The sequence below is a fragment of the Ursus arctos genome, unplaced genomic scaffold (assembly GCF_023065955.2).
Source record: "Ursus arctos isolate Adak ecotype North America unplaced genomic scaffold, UrsArc2.0 scaffold_7, whole genome shotgun sequence".
Taxonomy (NCBI): domain Eukaryota; kingdom Metazoa; phylum Chordata; class Mammalia; order Carnivora; family Ursidae; genus Ursus; species Ursus arctos.
The window spans coordinates 67458852-67474032 of NW_026623089.1; the positions used below are offsets into that span (position 1 = coordinate 67458852).

The 15181-nt window shown below is 46.6% G+C and overlaps 1 protein-coding gene across 5 annotated transcripts in view; it reads left to right on the forward strand.

The window, feature by feature from the left end:
• The window catches only part of DISC1 (DISC1 scaffold protein), a 373181-nt gene that overhangs the window by 104200 nt on the left and 253800 nt on the right, over window positions 1–15181 (forward strand). For all 5 annotated transcript variants that reach the window (XR_008957969.1, XR_006410079.3, XM_026504170.4 and 2 more), the window contains exon 4: window positions 3208–3358. Coding sequence is in view for 3 of the 5 variants with exons in the window: in XM_026504170.4 (XP_026359955.3) it covers window positions 3208–3358 (151 nt within the window). In the remaining 2 variants the exon portion in view is untranslated. The remainder of the gene's footprint in view (window positions 1–3207; window positions 3359–15181) is intronic.

Here is a 15181-nt window from a genome sequence, read left to right on the forward strand (position 1 = left end):
ATCCTGGTTGTTCAGGCCACAAACACTGGGGTCACTCAGACCCCTGTCTTCTTCCATTCCTGGTGTCCCATCTGTCAGAGAATATTCCAAATCCTGACACCTCCCACCACCCCCGTTTCACTTGTAGGTCCAGGGAACTGCAATAACCATGCACTTGATTTCGGGCCTTCTGCTCTCGATGGTCTCTTCCCAGGGGAGCCCCCGACTTACCCTGTTACAAGAGTCAGTCATGTCACTCCACTGCTCAAAACCCTCCAGGTCCACAGATGGTCTTTAGTGATGACCAAGCCCACCCCAGCCCCCTCTCCCCTTTGCTCGCTGCCTCAGGGCCTTTGCCCTGGCTGGGAGCTCCCTCTGCCTGCAATATGGAATTAGTGACTCGGGGTGTACTTCGGGGGAAGTAGGAGAACGCACTCTCATGCTGGGCAGACATGATGCCAGCCTGTGAGGTGGAACCCCAGGTAGCTGAGCCATTTGAGAAGCTGGGGTAGGAGGCCATTCAGTGATTGGGGACAATAAGCTCTCGAGTGCGTGGTGACTGTCCCGGTGTACCTTTCCAGTCATAGAATGGAAATAACTTTTGATGTCACCCTTCTGAAGGTGAGTGGCTATGCAGAGCACGGCGAGTCACAGGTATTTCCTGGGAGAGTTTGCATTTCCCTTCGAAACTCATGGTGAATGTGAGGTTTGGCAGCCAATTTACCGTTTCCGGCGTTTGGTTTTGCTGGATGGGCTTGCGGAGTCCGAGGGCTTCTCGCCGGGCAGTGGGAGGTCCTGTGTGGAATCCGGCCGGGGACAGAGGGAGGCCAGGCTGCTGTCTAGCGACCTTGCCAACACTCCAAGGCCACAATCTCACGGCACTGCTAACAAGAGCCAACGCTTCGGACACGTGCTCGGTGCGGGGCCCGCGCTAAACGCTTTGCCGTAGGTTATCTCATTTAATCCTTAGGAAACCTGAGGACGTCGATATGATTATTAGCCCTGATTCCACAGATTAGCAAACTGAAGTGTAGGAAGGTTAAGTGGCTGGCAGGTCAGCTAGGCACGGCAGGGCGGAGGTGTGCACATGGGCTTTGTCCTCATCCTGGTGTCATGGTGTCTCGACACAGCTTCACCACCACGTTACGACAGCACGGAGATGTTATTCTAAAGCTCGCAACATCAGAAATTTATTGCTTTTCATGGCAGTTTTGATTTTATATAGCACAGATTAAGTAAATAACCAAGTAAAAAAATTAAAATTAAAAAAATTAATTAAAATGAAAAAAAATTTAAAAAAATGTTTGAAGCTTGGTGTTTGGGAATAGGTGTGTTTTGGCATTATTCTGGGAGAACTGCCAGGCCAGACTGCAGTGTGTGTTGTAGGTGGGGTGTCTGGAATAGCGCCAGCCATCACTGTGATGAAGGTGGCACGGACTGAGAGCCCTTGGCCATTACCTGTGACGTGGTCTTGAAGTCAGTAAATGACCCTTTCTGGTGCTGTTGGAATGAATCCTTAGCAGTTTCTCTTGCAAGTTCCTGGCTGTTGGTCCTGATGAGTATGGCAAGTTAACGGAGAGCATGTTTGCTGCCCACCACACCTGAGGCCTGCCTTTTCTCTGCCCAGGTGCGTGTCTTGGGAGGGGGCCAGCAGGAGAGAAGTGTCATGTCGAGGGATGCACTGCGATTAGCATAAACCTCTGCTGGTATACGACAAACAGTTTTGTCCAAAGTGTTTAAAAAATAACAAACTTCTTGGGGTGCCTGGTGGCTCAGTCAGTTGTGTCTGACTCTTGTTTCGGCTCAGATCATGATCTCGGGGTCCTGGGATTGAGCCCTGCAACAGGCTTTGCACTCAGCCGGGAATCTGCGTGAGATTCTCTCTCACCCTCTCCTGTTCCCCCCTCTTTCTCTCTTTTTTTTTTTTTTTTTTTAAAGATTTTATTTATTTAACAGAGAGAGACAGCCAGTGAGAGAGGGAACACAAGCAGGGGGAGTGAGAGAGAAAGAAGCAGGCTCCCAGCGGGAGAGCCTGACGTGGGGCTCGATCCCAGAACTCCAGGATCACTCCCTGAGCCGAAGGCAAATGCTTAACGACTGAGCCACTCAGGCGCCCCACCCCCTCTTTCTCTCTTGTGCACCCTCTCTCTTTCTCAAATAAGTAAATAAATCTTAAAAAAAAAATAACAAGCTTGTTGGAAACAGCATTTTAATTTAAAGTTTGGTCTTATAGACATGGCCTACTTGGAAAACGGCCTGTGGGGCATAGAAACGTACAGCAGTGTGATCTAGGGTAGAGCCTCCAAACATCTTCTCACCGTGGCACACACAGAGGATAACATTGGCATTGCACGCCACGGTAAGCAGTAGGTGCCCATGGCCAGGGTGACTGCCTGGGATCCTGGATGGCCCCAGGGCTCACCTACTGCCCAAGGGTGGACCCCATCAAAGTTGCTGACCCCTCGCCTGGCAAGGACCAGTAGGAGGGAAAATCTGATGGATGGCATTTTTAAACCCAGTCCTTATATTTCTGCAAAAATAGATTTACGGGAGACTTTCCCATTCTTTAGGTGTTTGGTTATGAAGATAGTTCTTATTTGAGGGGATTCCAGTTTCTGAAGTTTACTTTTTTAGAGAAAAATTGTTTTACGGTGATTCTGTATTTGTACCTTGTCCCAGGGAAACTTAAGGTCATTAAAAAAATAATAGGACCCCTCCCTTATAACAGAGGTGGATATGTGGTCATGGGTAACATAGAATCATAACATCGCTTTTTTGACTTTAGTCATTATAACTGGATCTACCTTGAAGGGCAGTTCCCTTGAAGGGAAATGTTCCTGAAGTCCAAGCTTGGGCACTGACATTTTTCAATTGAAGACATAAAACTCATCAAAATTAGTAAGTTTTCTCCCAAGCTAAGACCGTGGTTTTAAAAATAACTAATATGTATCCTCCTATGGGGTGATCATCATTAGGACCACGATATAAATACATAAACCGGACGTTCTGATAAGAGGAAGAATAAAAAGCAGGGAGGCTGTGCCGTCACTAAAAAGAAGATTCTTCAAAGCAGCAGCTAAGAGACGGAGGTGCTGGCCATGAATGCGGGGGCTGTTGTGTTATATAATTAAGGTGAACGCGAGCTGGGAGTGGGGCTCTGGGACGCTGGGTTCCCTATTTTGAGTTTCACGGTTCTTGACTCCTCTCTCTAATGTTTTGGGTTTCCAGCCGAGGCGTTAAGACACAGACTGGATGAGCTGGAGAAAGAGAAGAGCAGCCTGCAGTTCCAGCTCCCTTCGAGGCAGCCAGCCCTCTGCAGCCTCCTAGGCCACCTGCATGCACAGGCCCAAGCCGCCGTGCGCCACAGAGCCACTCAGCCGTGAGTTCATGGGATTCCCCCACTTCCCTCCCCTGGCTCCCATGTGGTGAAGAGCAGGGAGCAGCATACCTAAGGAGACCCTCAGCTGCTTTTTCCTGGGAAGCACCCTTCAGTTGGTTGGGCCGGTGGGGGTTCCTTCCAGAGTGAGCGACTGGTGTGGGTCATGCTCCCGTAGGAAGCCATTTCTGCTCATTGACAGGGAGAGACCCTCCCCAAAGGTCTGGGTGTTAAGCTTCCCTGGGAAGCCACCCCTCTCAGATTGGCTCTTGTCAGGAGGCATTTGGTCTTCTGTCATCTGTTAAGCCAGTAAGATCTACAGGTGGTCCTCTCTGACTGAAGCCTGAAAAACACATCCTCCTTCTGACTCTCACTTCCAGCTCCTGATCAACTTTTGCTATTTCTGCTACCCAGGGGTTCCCCGGCACCGGTGGTATGTGGGGTGCAACTGCTCTTTCTAATGCAGGGGCCCTCAATCCTGGCTGCAAGTTTGAATCATCTGGAGAGTTTTGAAGGTCCAGCTTGCCACACCGGCCAAGTCAGGCTCTCTGGGGGTGGATCCCAGGCGCCGGCATGTCTGAAAAGTCTGAGGACCCTGCTCTCATTCACCTGCTTGTCGCCCCTCTTCTGGGTAAAGGCTTGCAAGGGAGCAGGTTTCTAGGGCATGCTCTCCGCCTCATCACAGTTCAGCCCTGCTTCTACTTAGGTGTAAGCATGGCCACAGCAATTCTATTTTATTTCCAACTTCCAGTGAGCCCCTATAATCGCAAGACTGATCAGCTCATTCCTATTAAGTGTACGTGGCATTGTACATTCAGTCTATCTTGGTGCTTCCCTGCGGCCTGGCTTAAGAGCAATGCCAATTATTTTCTCATACTCTCGCCCTGCAGTTTGCTGGTAGCACGTAGCTGAGTGCCCGGCACCTGGAAGGTGCTTCCTTATAAATATTTATTGAGTGAACTTTTACTGGGCTTCATAACGAGCAGGTGGATTGCACCTCCCTGTTTCTATTCATTTTTTCATCCGACATGGAGGTATCACCTCATTTCCTCTCCCTTTCTCACATGGGGTCCTTCCCACCTTGACTTCCTACTGAATTCTTTCTTTCTTTTTTTCTTTGGGGTTCTTTCTTGTCCTTCACTCTGTCTTGGGTCATTGTTAACATCTGCCAATGTATTGTGTTTCTATTTATTTAACAACATTTGCATAACAGTTACGAAGTGCTTTTGAAATTAGCTACTTTTTTTTCATTTTTAATATGGTAAAGTACATGTAACATACAATTTACCATTTCAACCATTTTTAAGCATACAGGTCAGAGACATAAGTTCCTCCACATTGTTGTGCCACCATCACCACAGTCCATCTTTAGAACTCTTGTCATCTTCCTAAACTGAGCTCCCCACCCCCCATCCTGCCCCCAGCCCTGGGCCACCACTATTCTACTTTCTGTCTCTCTGAATTTGACTCTTCTAGGGATCTCATGTAAGTGGAATCACACAATGTTTGTCCTTATTTCACTGAACATAATGTCCTTAAGTTTCATCCACATCGTGCCATGGGTCAGAATTTTCTTCCTTGGGAAGGCTGAGTACTGTTTCATTGTGAGGATGGACCACATTTTGCTTATCTATTCTTCCTGCGGTGGACAGGAAGGAACTCATTTAATCCTCAAGACAATTCTAGGAGGTAGAACTATTTTATATCTGTATCTATATGGAGATCAACATCATTGTCATCTTATTTATATTTGTACTGGGCCCAGGGGAGGTTAAGGGGCTTGTGCAGAACCCCCAGCAGGTGGGTGCTGAGCCCGGACACAGGGCTGGTGTTCTGGCACGAGTCGTGCTTAGAACTCGCTCACTGAGCAGCCAAAGCTCAATGATTGTCTCTTCAGCCTACATGTGATTTGAACGGAGAGCAACGCTTTAGTTAGGATCTTGGAACACGATGAACACACTATCACCCATTCTCACTCAGGTGACACCATCTGACATTCCTTCTATCTGACTGTTCGTGACTTATAAAGATGGCAGTTTCATAGAGTTCAATTTAATATGTTCCCCATAAAATTGCAGGCCTTTATTCACCATTTATTAAGCCAGTATAAGCTGTTGGCTTACCTTGTTAAGTGTTATCCCCTATCCTTTTCCTCAAGGGGTTACCTGCACACTGTGCTTTCAGTTCTCATTCACTTTTGGGGTGAATGGGATCTGACCTCTATGATCTGATTTCTGACCTGATTTTTATCTGTCATCTGATTTCTGTCTCTATCACTGCTTCAGTCAGCAATGATTTTCTGTTAGATTTAAAGGGCATTTTTCAATTTTTATTCTGCTCTGTGTCACTGCATGGTCTGGAATTTTTAATCAATCACATTTGTTCCTAAGACTCTCTCTCCCCTACGCTTTCATGACTCACCCTTTCCTGGTCTTTTTGCTACCTTGCTGGCTGTTCTTCTCAACCTCCTGTGAGCTCCTTTTCCTCTGCTCGTCTCCTTGATAAGGATGTTCCTCTGTCTTCTGTTCTAGCCTATCCTGTCTTCTCACTTTGTATATTCTCTTTCTGGGTGTTCTCAAATACTCCCATGCTTTGGATACCATTAACATACTAATTTTCCTTAAATTTATGTCCCCAGCCCTGATCCCTATCCAGAGTTCCAATCTACCATTCAGCTTTTATTGAACATCTCCCTGACTTTGACTGAGTTTACTCTCTCTTTCTCTTTATTTTATCCTAAAGAATTTAGTATCTTTTTTATCCTTGCCTTTACTAAATTTATCTTAAAACTATTTATTAGATTTACTGTCCTTCTCTCCAATCAGCCCCTTCTCCTATATCCCCAATCTCAGTGACTTACGTCATTGACCCAGTTACCCAGGGGGGACCTCTGAGACATATGTGGCCCCTCCTTTTGCCTTACTTCCAATGTCATTGTTGATCCTACTGTCTAACCTTATCTCATTCCCACTAACTTTGCTCACTCATGTCACTCAGAGTTTCTTTTTTCTTTTCTTTTTTTCTTTTGAGAGAGAGAAAGAGAGAACATGGTATAGACATGAGTGTTGGTGGAGGGGCAGAGGGAGAGAGAGAACCTTAAGTAGGCGCTATGCTCAGCACGGAGCCCAACGTGGGGCTGGATCTCAGGACCCTGAGATCATGAGCTGAGCTGAAATCAAGAGTCGGATGCCCAGCCGACTGAGCCAGCCAGGCACCCCTCAGAGTTTGGATGATTGCAGTGGTCTCCTTGCTGGTGCTCCTGATTTCAGTATTACTCCCCCTCACTCACCCTCCACAGTGCCATAGACGGAAGTATCATGTCACACTCGGTGGCCCTCAGCACCTTCGGGATAAGATCCACACAGATCACTTAGTATGACATTCAGAACTTTTCCAGTCGGGCTCCTGCCCTGCTTCTCAGTAGCCCAGAATTTGACTAGCCATCACCAACACCTGCAGTCCGCACACTCTGAAGTATTAGAAGTCACCTGACCTGCTGTGAATGTTTCTGAATTTCGTAGTCCTGCTCATGTCCCACTGTGACCACCTCTTGCTCATTCTTTGAGACTCAGCTCAGCTACCATCCTTATGAAGCCTTGTCCTGAAGTCACATCATCTTCCCCTTGAATTACTGGAGCACCTTCAGTTACCTCACCCCTGCCTTGGGTCTTAAATAAATGTTTCCTTGATTATCAGTCTACTCTTCAGGCTGTGAGCTCAAGGACAAGACTGTGTTTGTAACTTATCTTTTTATTCCTGGAGACTAGAACAGTGGCTGATCCCGTACAGGTATTCCATAAATATTCCCTGAATGAATGAATATGATCATATCTGGATGTATCTATATATAGGTTCACAAAGATATATGTGAATATATATGGAGAGAGAGAGAGAGAACCTTCACTCTAATGTGGTTCAGTTGCCCTAGAGAAAATGCTCCTTCATCCTTTTTTTCTGACACCTCCAGCAAGAAGAACTATTATAGTATCTTGATAGAACCGGGGATTACAGGTCAGGAGGCCTGAGTTCTACTCCCATGGCTTCCACTAACCAGCTATATAGGACCTGGCATAGTTTCCTAACTTCTTCCCACTTCACTCCCTTCGTCAGAACATGAGAGGGTTGAATTAGATCACTATTTTCCAAACTTCAGTTACTTATGTGCAATTGTGGCTTTTCTTTGCCAAAATCTACCTGCCCTATTATTAACACAATTAGAAAATAAGGACTCAAAATCAACTTCTTAAATTTTTCTGATGCACACAGAAAGAATTATATAGTTAGCAATAGTCTTTAGAAAGTTGTCTTTCAATGTGCCAAACGCCCATCTAGCCTGTCATCAACAGGATCATCTGGACTCACGGGTTGCCCCTAAACCAGAGGCTGTGGCTGCAGTTCTCATAGCGGCCACCAGGGGGCCACAGTGTGGGGCTAAAGCTGACAGCCGGGAGTTAGGACAGAGCGGGGTGGGGGGTGGGGCGCAGTTTCTCACAGGCCAGGGCCTCTGAGTCAAGAAGGAATAGGATAGGGGCGCCTGGGTGGCACAGCGGTTGAGCGTCTGCCTTCGGCTCAGGGCGTGATCCCGGCGTTCTGGGATCGAGCCCCACATCAGGCTCCTCCGCTATGAGCCTGCTTCTTCCTCTCCCACTCCCCCTGCCTGTGTTCCCTCTCTCACTGGCTGTCTCTCTCTGTCGAATAAATAAATAAAAAATCTTTAAAAAAAAAAAAAAAGAAGGAATAGGATACTTTCCAATGAATGGTACTTTTCCTGTAGAAATGAAATAGTTGTATTGACATGGGACATTTTCAGTACTAATGAATAACACAACTAAGTGCCTGTTGGGGATCCCCATTTCTTTGAGACTCTGATGACAGCTGTAGATTCCTTCCATCACCAAATCATGTATGCACAACAACGCAAAAGATTGCACGCAGTTTCAAGAGACTCACAGGTCTTCTGAGGCTCATCCATTCACTCTTTGGGGGGGGAGGCTTTGGTTGTATTTGGGGGGTGGGGCTTTGGTGGATCTCAGGTTAAGAAAATTTGGTTTAGAATAAGATTTAAGTTAATGTAAACACCCGAGTACAATCAGGTACGGTACTTCATTACTAATTTTTACTGTCCCTTTGTTCTTAATAATCTGTGCCATTCAACTTTTTAAAAACCGCTGTGTGATTCTTGGAGTCTCATCGCTCCTCCGCCTTTTGGCTAAGATCGAGTGTAGTTCTCGGAGTCTTGTGTAGAATACCACCGAATTACACTTAATTTGTTCAGGTCCTTCTTTCAGCCCAGGGAGTTTCAGCTGCTACCTTCATGGGCTAACCGGGCTTTTCTAAGGGCAGGAGTCAGCGCTCCCAAGGTGTGGCGCCCTGCCTTGGTTGTGGGTCCCGCAGGGCTGCTCAGTGGAGATAAGATACTGGTTCAGGATCAGTAAGATAATGGGTTCATGGGTGTTCATCAGTGGAGGTACAAACACACCATGGTTTTACTATTCTCCAGCCTCTGTTGTGCTCTGTTGAATATATCTTCCCATTTTTTACTGGTATCTTGGGCAGATAAGACAAATGTCTGGGTCATTTTCAGTTGCTGATGTTCGTCCAGCCCAGTCCAATTTGAAACTTCAATTATATATCCATTTCCAATCTCCCCCAGCCCAGTGCCTGTAACCCTCTTCTTATTGGTCATTGCTACCTCCCTGGCCAACAGGCTAGGACATCCCATGCGTATGGGCATTGGCATTCTCATTGTCTTATGGCACTCGTGTGGTTCTCCAGTCAACACCACAGGCCCTCCCCACTGCCCAGATCCTGCTGTGCAAGGCAACCACCCCTTTTCAGATCTTACTCAGCCTCCTTCTGTAGGCCCCCATGCGCCATGGGCATACTTTTTGGGAAGATAACTTTGGCGATGTCTACCTGATTCATGGGAAGGTCACGTAGCTTTGCCCCACCAAATGGTGGGTGCTCAGGCAGCCCCATTACAGACTCTCTCTACCTTGCCATGGCTCTCTAGTTTCTTTATCCCTGCTGAGGGGCTTGTGATCCATCAGAAAGTTGTTCTGTAAGCACACATTGCAACAGACACTTGATGCCCCGTGTCCCAATCCCTTGGCCTCCCTCTGATTTCTGCTCTAGCTGTGGAGAGTTGTGTCCACCTCAGGCACCCAACAGGTATATATGCCATGGGGCTTTCTCAAAGCTTGTGAGAACAGGAAGTGGGTAGTGCCCCTAAAGGCAACCCTCAAACCATGGGGTGGGAGTTAGTGGATAAACGTGCCAGCCTACCCAGCCTCTAAGGGAACGGTTCTGAGGTACATTCCACATGTTTTTTCCAGATGGTTCCTGGTAGGATTAAGCCCCAGTTGCCCCTGTGGTGATCGGCTCAATAATGTGCCTTTTTATTGACTTTTCCTGCTTCTCACTCCCTCACTCTTAGTTTCTTGAGAACCACTTCTCCAGAAAATAGCCCAAACTCAGATCCTTTTCTCAGACTTTGTAGTAAGAGGACCCAAATTTAGAAAGATGTCCATGTTGGAGAATCAGATGTCAGTCTTCCTGCTTGCAGGGCACTCCCAATCTTTATGAGTGGGTCTGCTGGGTATTCTTGTTTTTGTTTGGTTTGAGTGGGAGTGTTTGCTTCCTCTTTACCCCCACATGGGGCTGGGGAAAGGAGGAGGAGAACCATCTCTCATGAAAACTCCATGTCCTACATGGCCAATGGGTGTGTGTGTTGCGTGGTGGGTGACTGCGGTAGGTAGCATTGCTCCTGCAGCCCCCAGCGTTGGGCACCTGACCCCACTGTTAGAGTTTAGGAAGGAGAGTGTTTGGGCCTGTGGCCTTCAACTTTAGCTTCTTATTCTGGAACAATTGGAAAATTACATCTCAGTAGCCTCCTACAGCAACGATCAGAAGAGAACAGAGGGGCATCTCTTCCTGCTGGATCTTTCCTTCAGTCAAAAGAGTTATTTTCTTCTTTCTCCTTAGAGAGAGGTTTGGCGACTGTCACACATATGACTGATAATTTTCTCATTAATATCTTGCATTTCTCTCACTGTATATCCTATGTATTTTCCCATTGGACCTTCACCAATATGTACTTTAAAATTGGTCATACTTACAACTCAAATTGTGTGTGTGGGGTATGTGTATGTGTGTGCAAAATGTCCTTTATCAAAGACTCGTGCCCAATGGATAACTTAAAACACAAGGAGACAAAATACAGCAACGTTTAAAAACAAAGATAGACAATGGTTTTCCAGTGGAGCTTATCGAGGCAGAGTTCTGGTTTGCCTGTCCAAATATTTCCTGCTCACTTACTTCCTTTCAGGTGGGAACAGAGGAGATCAATGTTTGTAGTTGGTGATGCCTCTGGACTGAGCCATTTTTCCTCTGACCAGCTCTTCCTCTGTTCCCTTTGAACCATGTGATTCTTTATTGTCATTTAATTGTCATGTCGGGTCCCTCCCACCATGGAATTTGGGGACAACCAGCTCTCAGTTCACAGCCTGGAATGGAGATACACTGCATAAGATGAGAAAATAACTGTTATAGACACATTTTACCATTGAGATGCCTACGTTACGGTAGGATGTAACAAGGGTCATTATTACCCAAACACACCCGGGTATATTTCTGAACCTGAATCAGGCTCAAGGTCAGGAGCCAGATGTTAACAGCCTGGCACTTGTCGCACTCCCAGCAGACCTGCTGCTGACCCCTTGTCATTGCCTCAAGATGGGAACAGAGGAGAAAGGTCGGTGGGGTGAGCCATGGAGGACTCCTCAGAAGTTGTTTTAGAATTAGTGGATTATAGGTAACATCTTCCAAATACAGGTCTCTCATGCCATCCTCTTTGCTCCAATTCATCTGAAGTCTGAATTATGCCAGGCATAATTCAGATAACGTTACAGCTCTGCCATTATCTATGATTTGGGTCTGAAAAGTAGGGAGAATGGAGTAGAGGTCATATTCCCTAGGAAACTAAGCAGCATTGTTTTGTCTAGTCTTATTCCACGCAGAGAAATACCGCCCTGCTCGAGGGGCACGTGAATACTTCCTTGGGTTTTAATGTCAGTTATAAACATTGGGAGATATATATAAACATATATATATACACATACACACACACACACGTATATATTTACTTGGGTTATGATGTCTGTTATAAACAGCGACGCCTGACACAACTAGCTTCAGGACAGACTTCAGATGAATTGGAGCATTGGGCTTGATAAATGCTGGGTTTTTTCCTTGACTAAAATTCTTTGATTGCAGAAGTGGCACAAAATGGCACTTGTTCTGGCACCATGAAGACGGGCATTCCTGTCTGGGAAAAGGAGCTTCTGTGTTGTACATAGGACCGTAGGAACCACAGGCATTGCTGTGACACGGGATGGCCCAGCAGGTGCATTGTCCGGTCTCTCCTCTGCCCTGCAGCATTCTCACTCCATCTGCATCTGAAGGCCACACTCAGAGCAAAAGGAGGGCCCTGGGGACCTGGGTGCTGCTACGGAGGAGGTGACGACATGGGCTCGTCTCAGGCACACACTCATTAACCACCTGGCTCTGTAAACTTTGATTCCCGGAGGGCTTTTCATTCTTTTCTCAATGTGACTGAACTACGCCCTCAAACAATAGTCACATGGTGCATGGGGTCACTGGGATGGGAAGTGTTCTGGCTGCTTTCAGTGGTGTAGGATCTTATTTTACAGATGGGCTTTCTCCCTCTTTCAGTGGTTGGGGGAAAAGACAAAAGTAGAAAGGCCAGGATAGTTCCAGCACTGGGCAGCCCCAGATGGGGGCCTGCATGATCCCGGGAGGTGGAGGGCAAGGTGTTTGAGACCCCAAGTCCCCGTTGGCACCCAGGGCTTTTCTAACATTCCAACCCTCATGTTTTTAATTCTGGCCCCTGAGGGATTTGCTCGTTTTACATACTGATTAGTTTATAGCAGCAATGCTAATTTGTACTGACATTAGGGATTACACACTGAGAATTATTAAATATAAAGGGAACAACATGGCAGAAGGAAGAGGGAGCATGGCTCAGAGGACTGAACATCTGAATGATGGAAACCTGTCCCCTGCTTCATTACTGAGCCACAGTGTGTCCTGGGGCGGCCACTCAGCCATCTGTGGACGGCTTTCTATACCCGGAGTCAAAGTGTGCGAGACAGAGAGAGGAGTTTTGGTTAATCACAGGGACTTTTCTTATGGATTAAGTAATGAATGTGATTAATAATAATATGGAGAATTCCCAGTTCCCCACCTGTAGCTCCTCTGTAGCTAATTTTCAATTCTATGTTGATTTCCTTCAATAACTCCCAACCCGACCCAGATGGTATCTATTTAGGAAATTCAGGAAACTCTTAGTATTTGCATAAGCAGATCAAATTGGGAAATGAATTAGTGCAAAGAAATGATCCAATGCAACAGAAAGCTGAATGTAAATGACTTCTGGATTTTCTAGGCCACGGACTCATTAAATCATTCAACAGATATTTGCTAAGCCCCTACTCAGTGCAGAGCTCAGTCTCTCCCTTCCCGAGGCTCTCAGTCTGGAGAGAGTGGCTGTGTGACAGGCCGAGACTCTGGAGCCCAGAGTGGGAAGCACGTCCCATTCCCATGGACGGCAATAGCTGATGATGGTTTTGTTCCAGAGACTTCCTCTTCTGATACGTGCGAAGATCCTCGGAGACATTCCCTCTTTAATCTTCATTACCCTGGATAGGACAGTGTGTCTACTGGACATGCCCACAGAGCTCATGTTTCCGATGCAAACAGGGAGACACGAGGGACGGCAAGCAGCAAGCCCCCTGAGGTCAGAGGGGCTCCGCCTCCTCCCTCATATGTGGTACGAGGGAGGGGCCCGCACACAGTAGGTGCGCGGTGCTCATTTGTCGAGTAAACTGGTGATGACCCCCCTAATCAGCCATACGGGGAAGGTATCTGCGTCCTCATCACCATCCTCATTTTGAAAATGAGGAAGGTGAGGTGCAGAGGGCTTTGATAAATTCAGGGACACGTGGCTAGAGAAAGGCAGGACTAAGGCTCAAACCATGGTCACCTCCCTCCCCGTGCTGAGTCCTCCCTGTCATTCTCAGCCAGCCCTGTTCAACAGCAAGCAAGGGACCCTAATCCGTGGCTGTGTGTGGCATAGGACGAGAAGCCGGGAGGAAACGGAAGTTTATAATCTTGCCAAGAGCCCCAATGGCAGAGGGTGTCCAGGAAAGGGCGGGGAAGTGGGGTCAGTAGGATGCGTCCCTGACCCCTTGACTCTGCTGCTGCTTCTCTTGGTGACCGAGAGCAAGTCACTGAATCTCCCGGCCACTGCGCCCTCAGTGATGAAACCATCATAATCATACATTCCTCTAGGTCTGCGATGAGAAGTGAGCGTGCTACAAATGATTGTGTCTGGTTTACAGAAAATTCTCCATTTACGCTAGTTTATTATCATCAGTTTAAGCATTTTTATTACCACTACTACTGGGATTTGCCTTCATGACCCCAAATCAGAGAGTAACAGGTCTTAAAATAAATTTCTAAATTGCATGGTCTGTTACAATAAGTAAGCGGTTTTCGAGATTATTCAGAGTCTGAATCTGTGTCAGGCCCAGGAATACAAGCAAGGTTCCCTTTTCTGTAGCAGCTGCTTTCCAACTTAGAAGAGCTGAGGTGACATATTTTCGACCACTGTTTCTAAAAATAGTAGGGTTGCTTCATTGCAGTGCTTGGTTGGCTCGCTCATTTGTAAATGCCCCGTTAAGATTTAGGAAGTGGGAGACTCATTCCCACCCTGGAACTCTTATAATCATTGGTTTGAGCCTTGGGTTGAGCGTTTGCCCATTGCCTTGTATTTTCCTTGTGATGTATTTGTGCAGGAACCGAGTCTTGTTTACTGCTGGGTCCCTAGCACCAGGCAGGACCCATGGCACATGGTAGGTGGGCTTAATAGTGTTTTCTTTTTCTAAATGAGTCAGTGAAATGGGGTAGGAGTGAAAGGAGATGAACAGAGCACAAACACATGCTAGGATCAGTTACTAATTTCCTTTCCTCTCCTCTCCTCTCCTCTCCTCTCCTCTCCTCTCCTCTCCTCTCCTCTCCTCTCCTCTCCTCTCCTCTCCTTTCCTTTCCTTTCCTTCCTATAGCTGACCCATGATGTTATCTTAGTTTCAGGTGTACAACTTAGTGATTTGACAAGTTTACCCTTTATGCTGTGTTCACCACAGTGTAGCTCCCATCTGTCCTGTTACACGGCTACTACGATATCATGGACTGTGTTCTTTATGCTGTGCCTTTTATTTTGCGACTTATTTATTCCATAACTGGAGGCCTGTTCCTCCCTCTCTCCTTTGCCCATTTTGCCTAACACCCCACCGCCTCCCCTCTGGCAACCATCAGTTCTCTCTCTGTATTTATAGGTCTGATTCTGCTTTTGGTTTGTTTATTTATTCATTGGATATTTACCCAGAGAAAACGAGAACACTAACTCGAAAAGATATATGTACCTCTATATTTATTCCAGCATTACTTGCAATAGCCAAGCAACCTAAGTGTCATAAATAGACAAATGGAAAAGGAAAATGTGGTATACACACACACACACACACACACACACACACACACACGCACACATGCACACACTGGAATATTAAGCAGCCATAAAAAAGAATGATATTGTGCCATTTGGGACAGTAGATGGACATGGAGGGTATTATGCTAAGTGAAATAAGTTAGACTGAGAAATATAAATACCATATCATTCCAGTCATACATGGAATCTAAAAAAAAATGAGTTGCCCATTTTATTTTCTGGGAAATGTGGAGGGA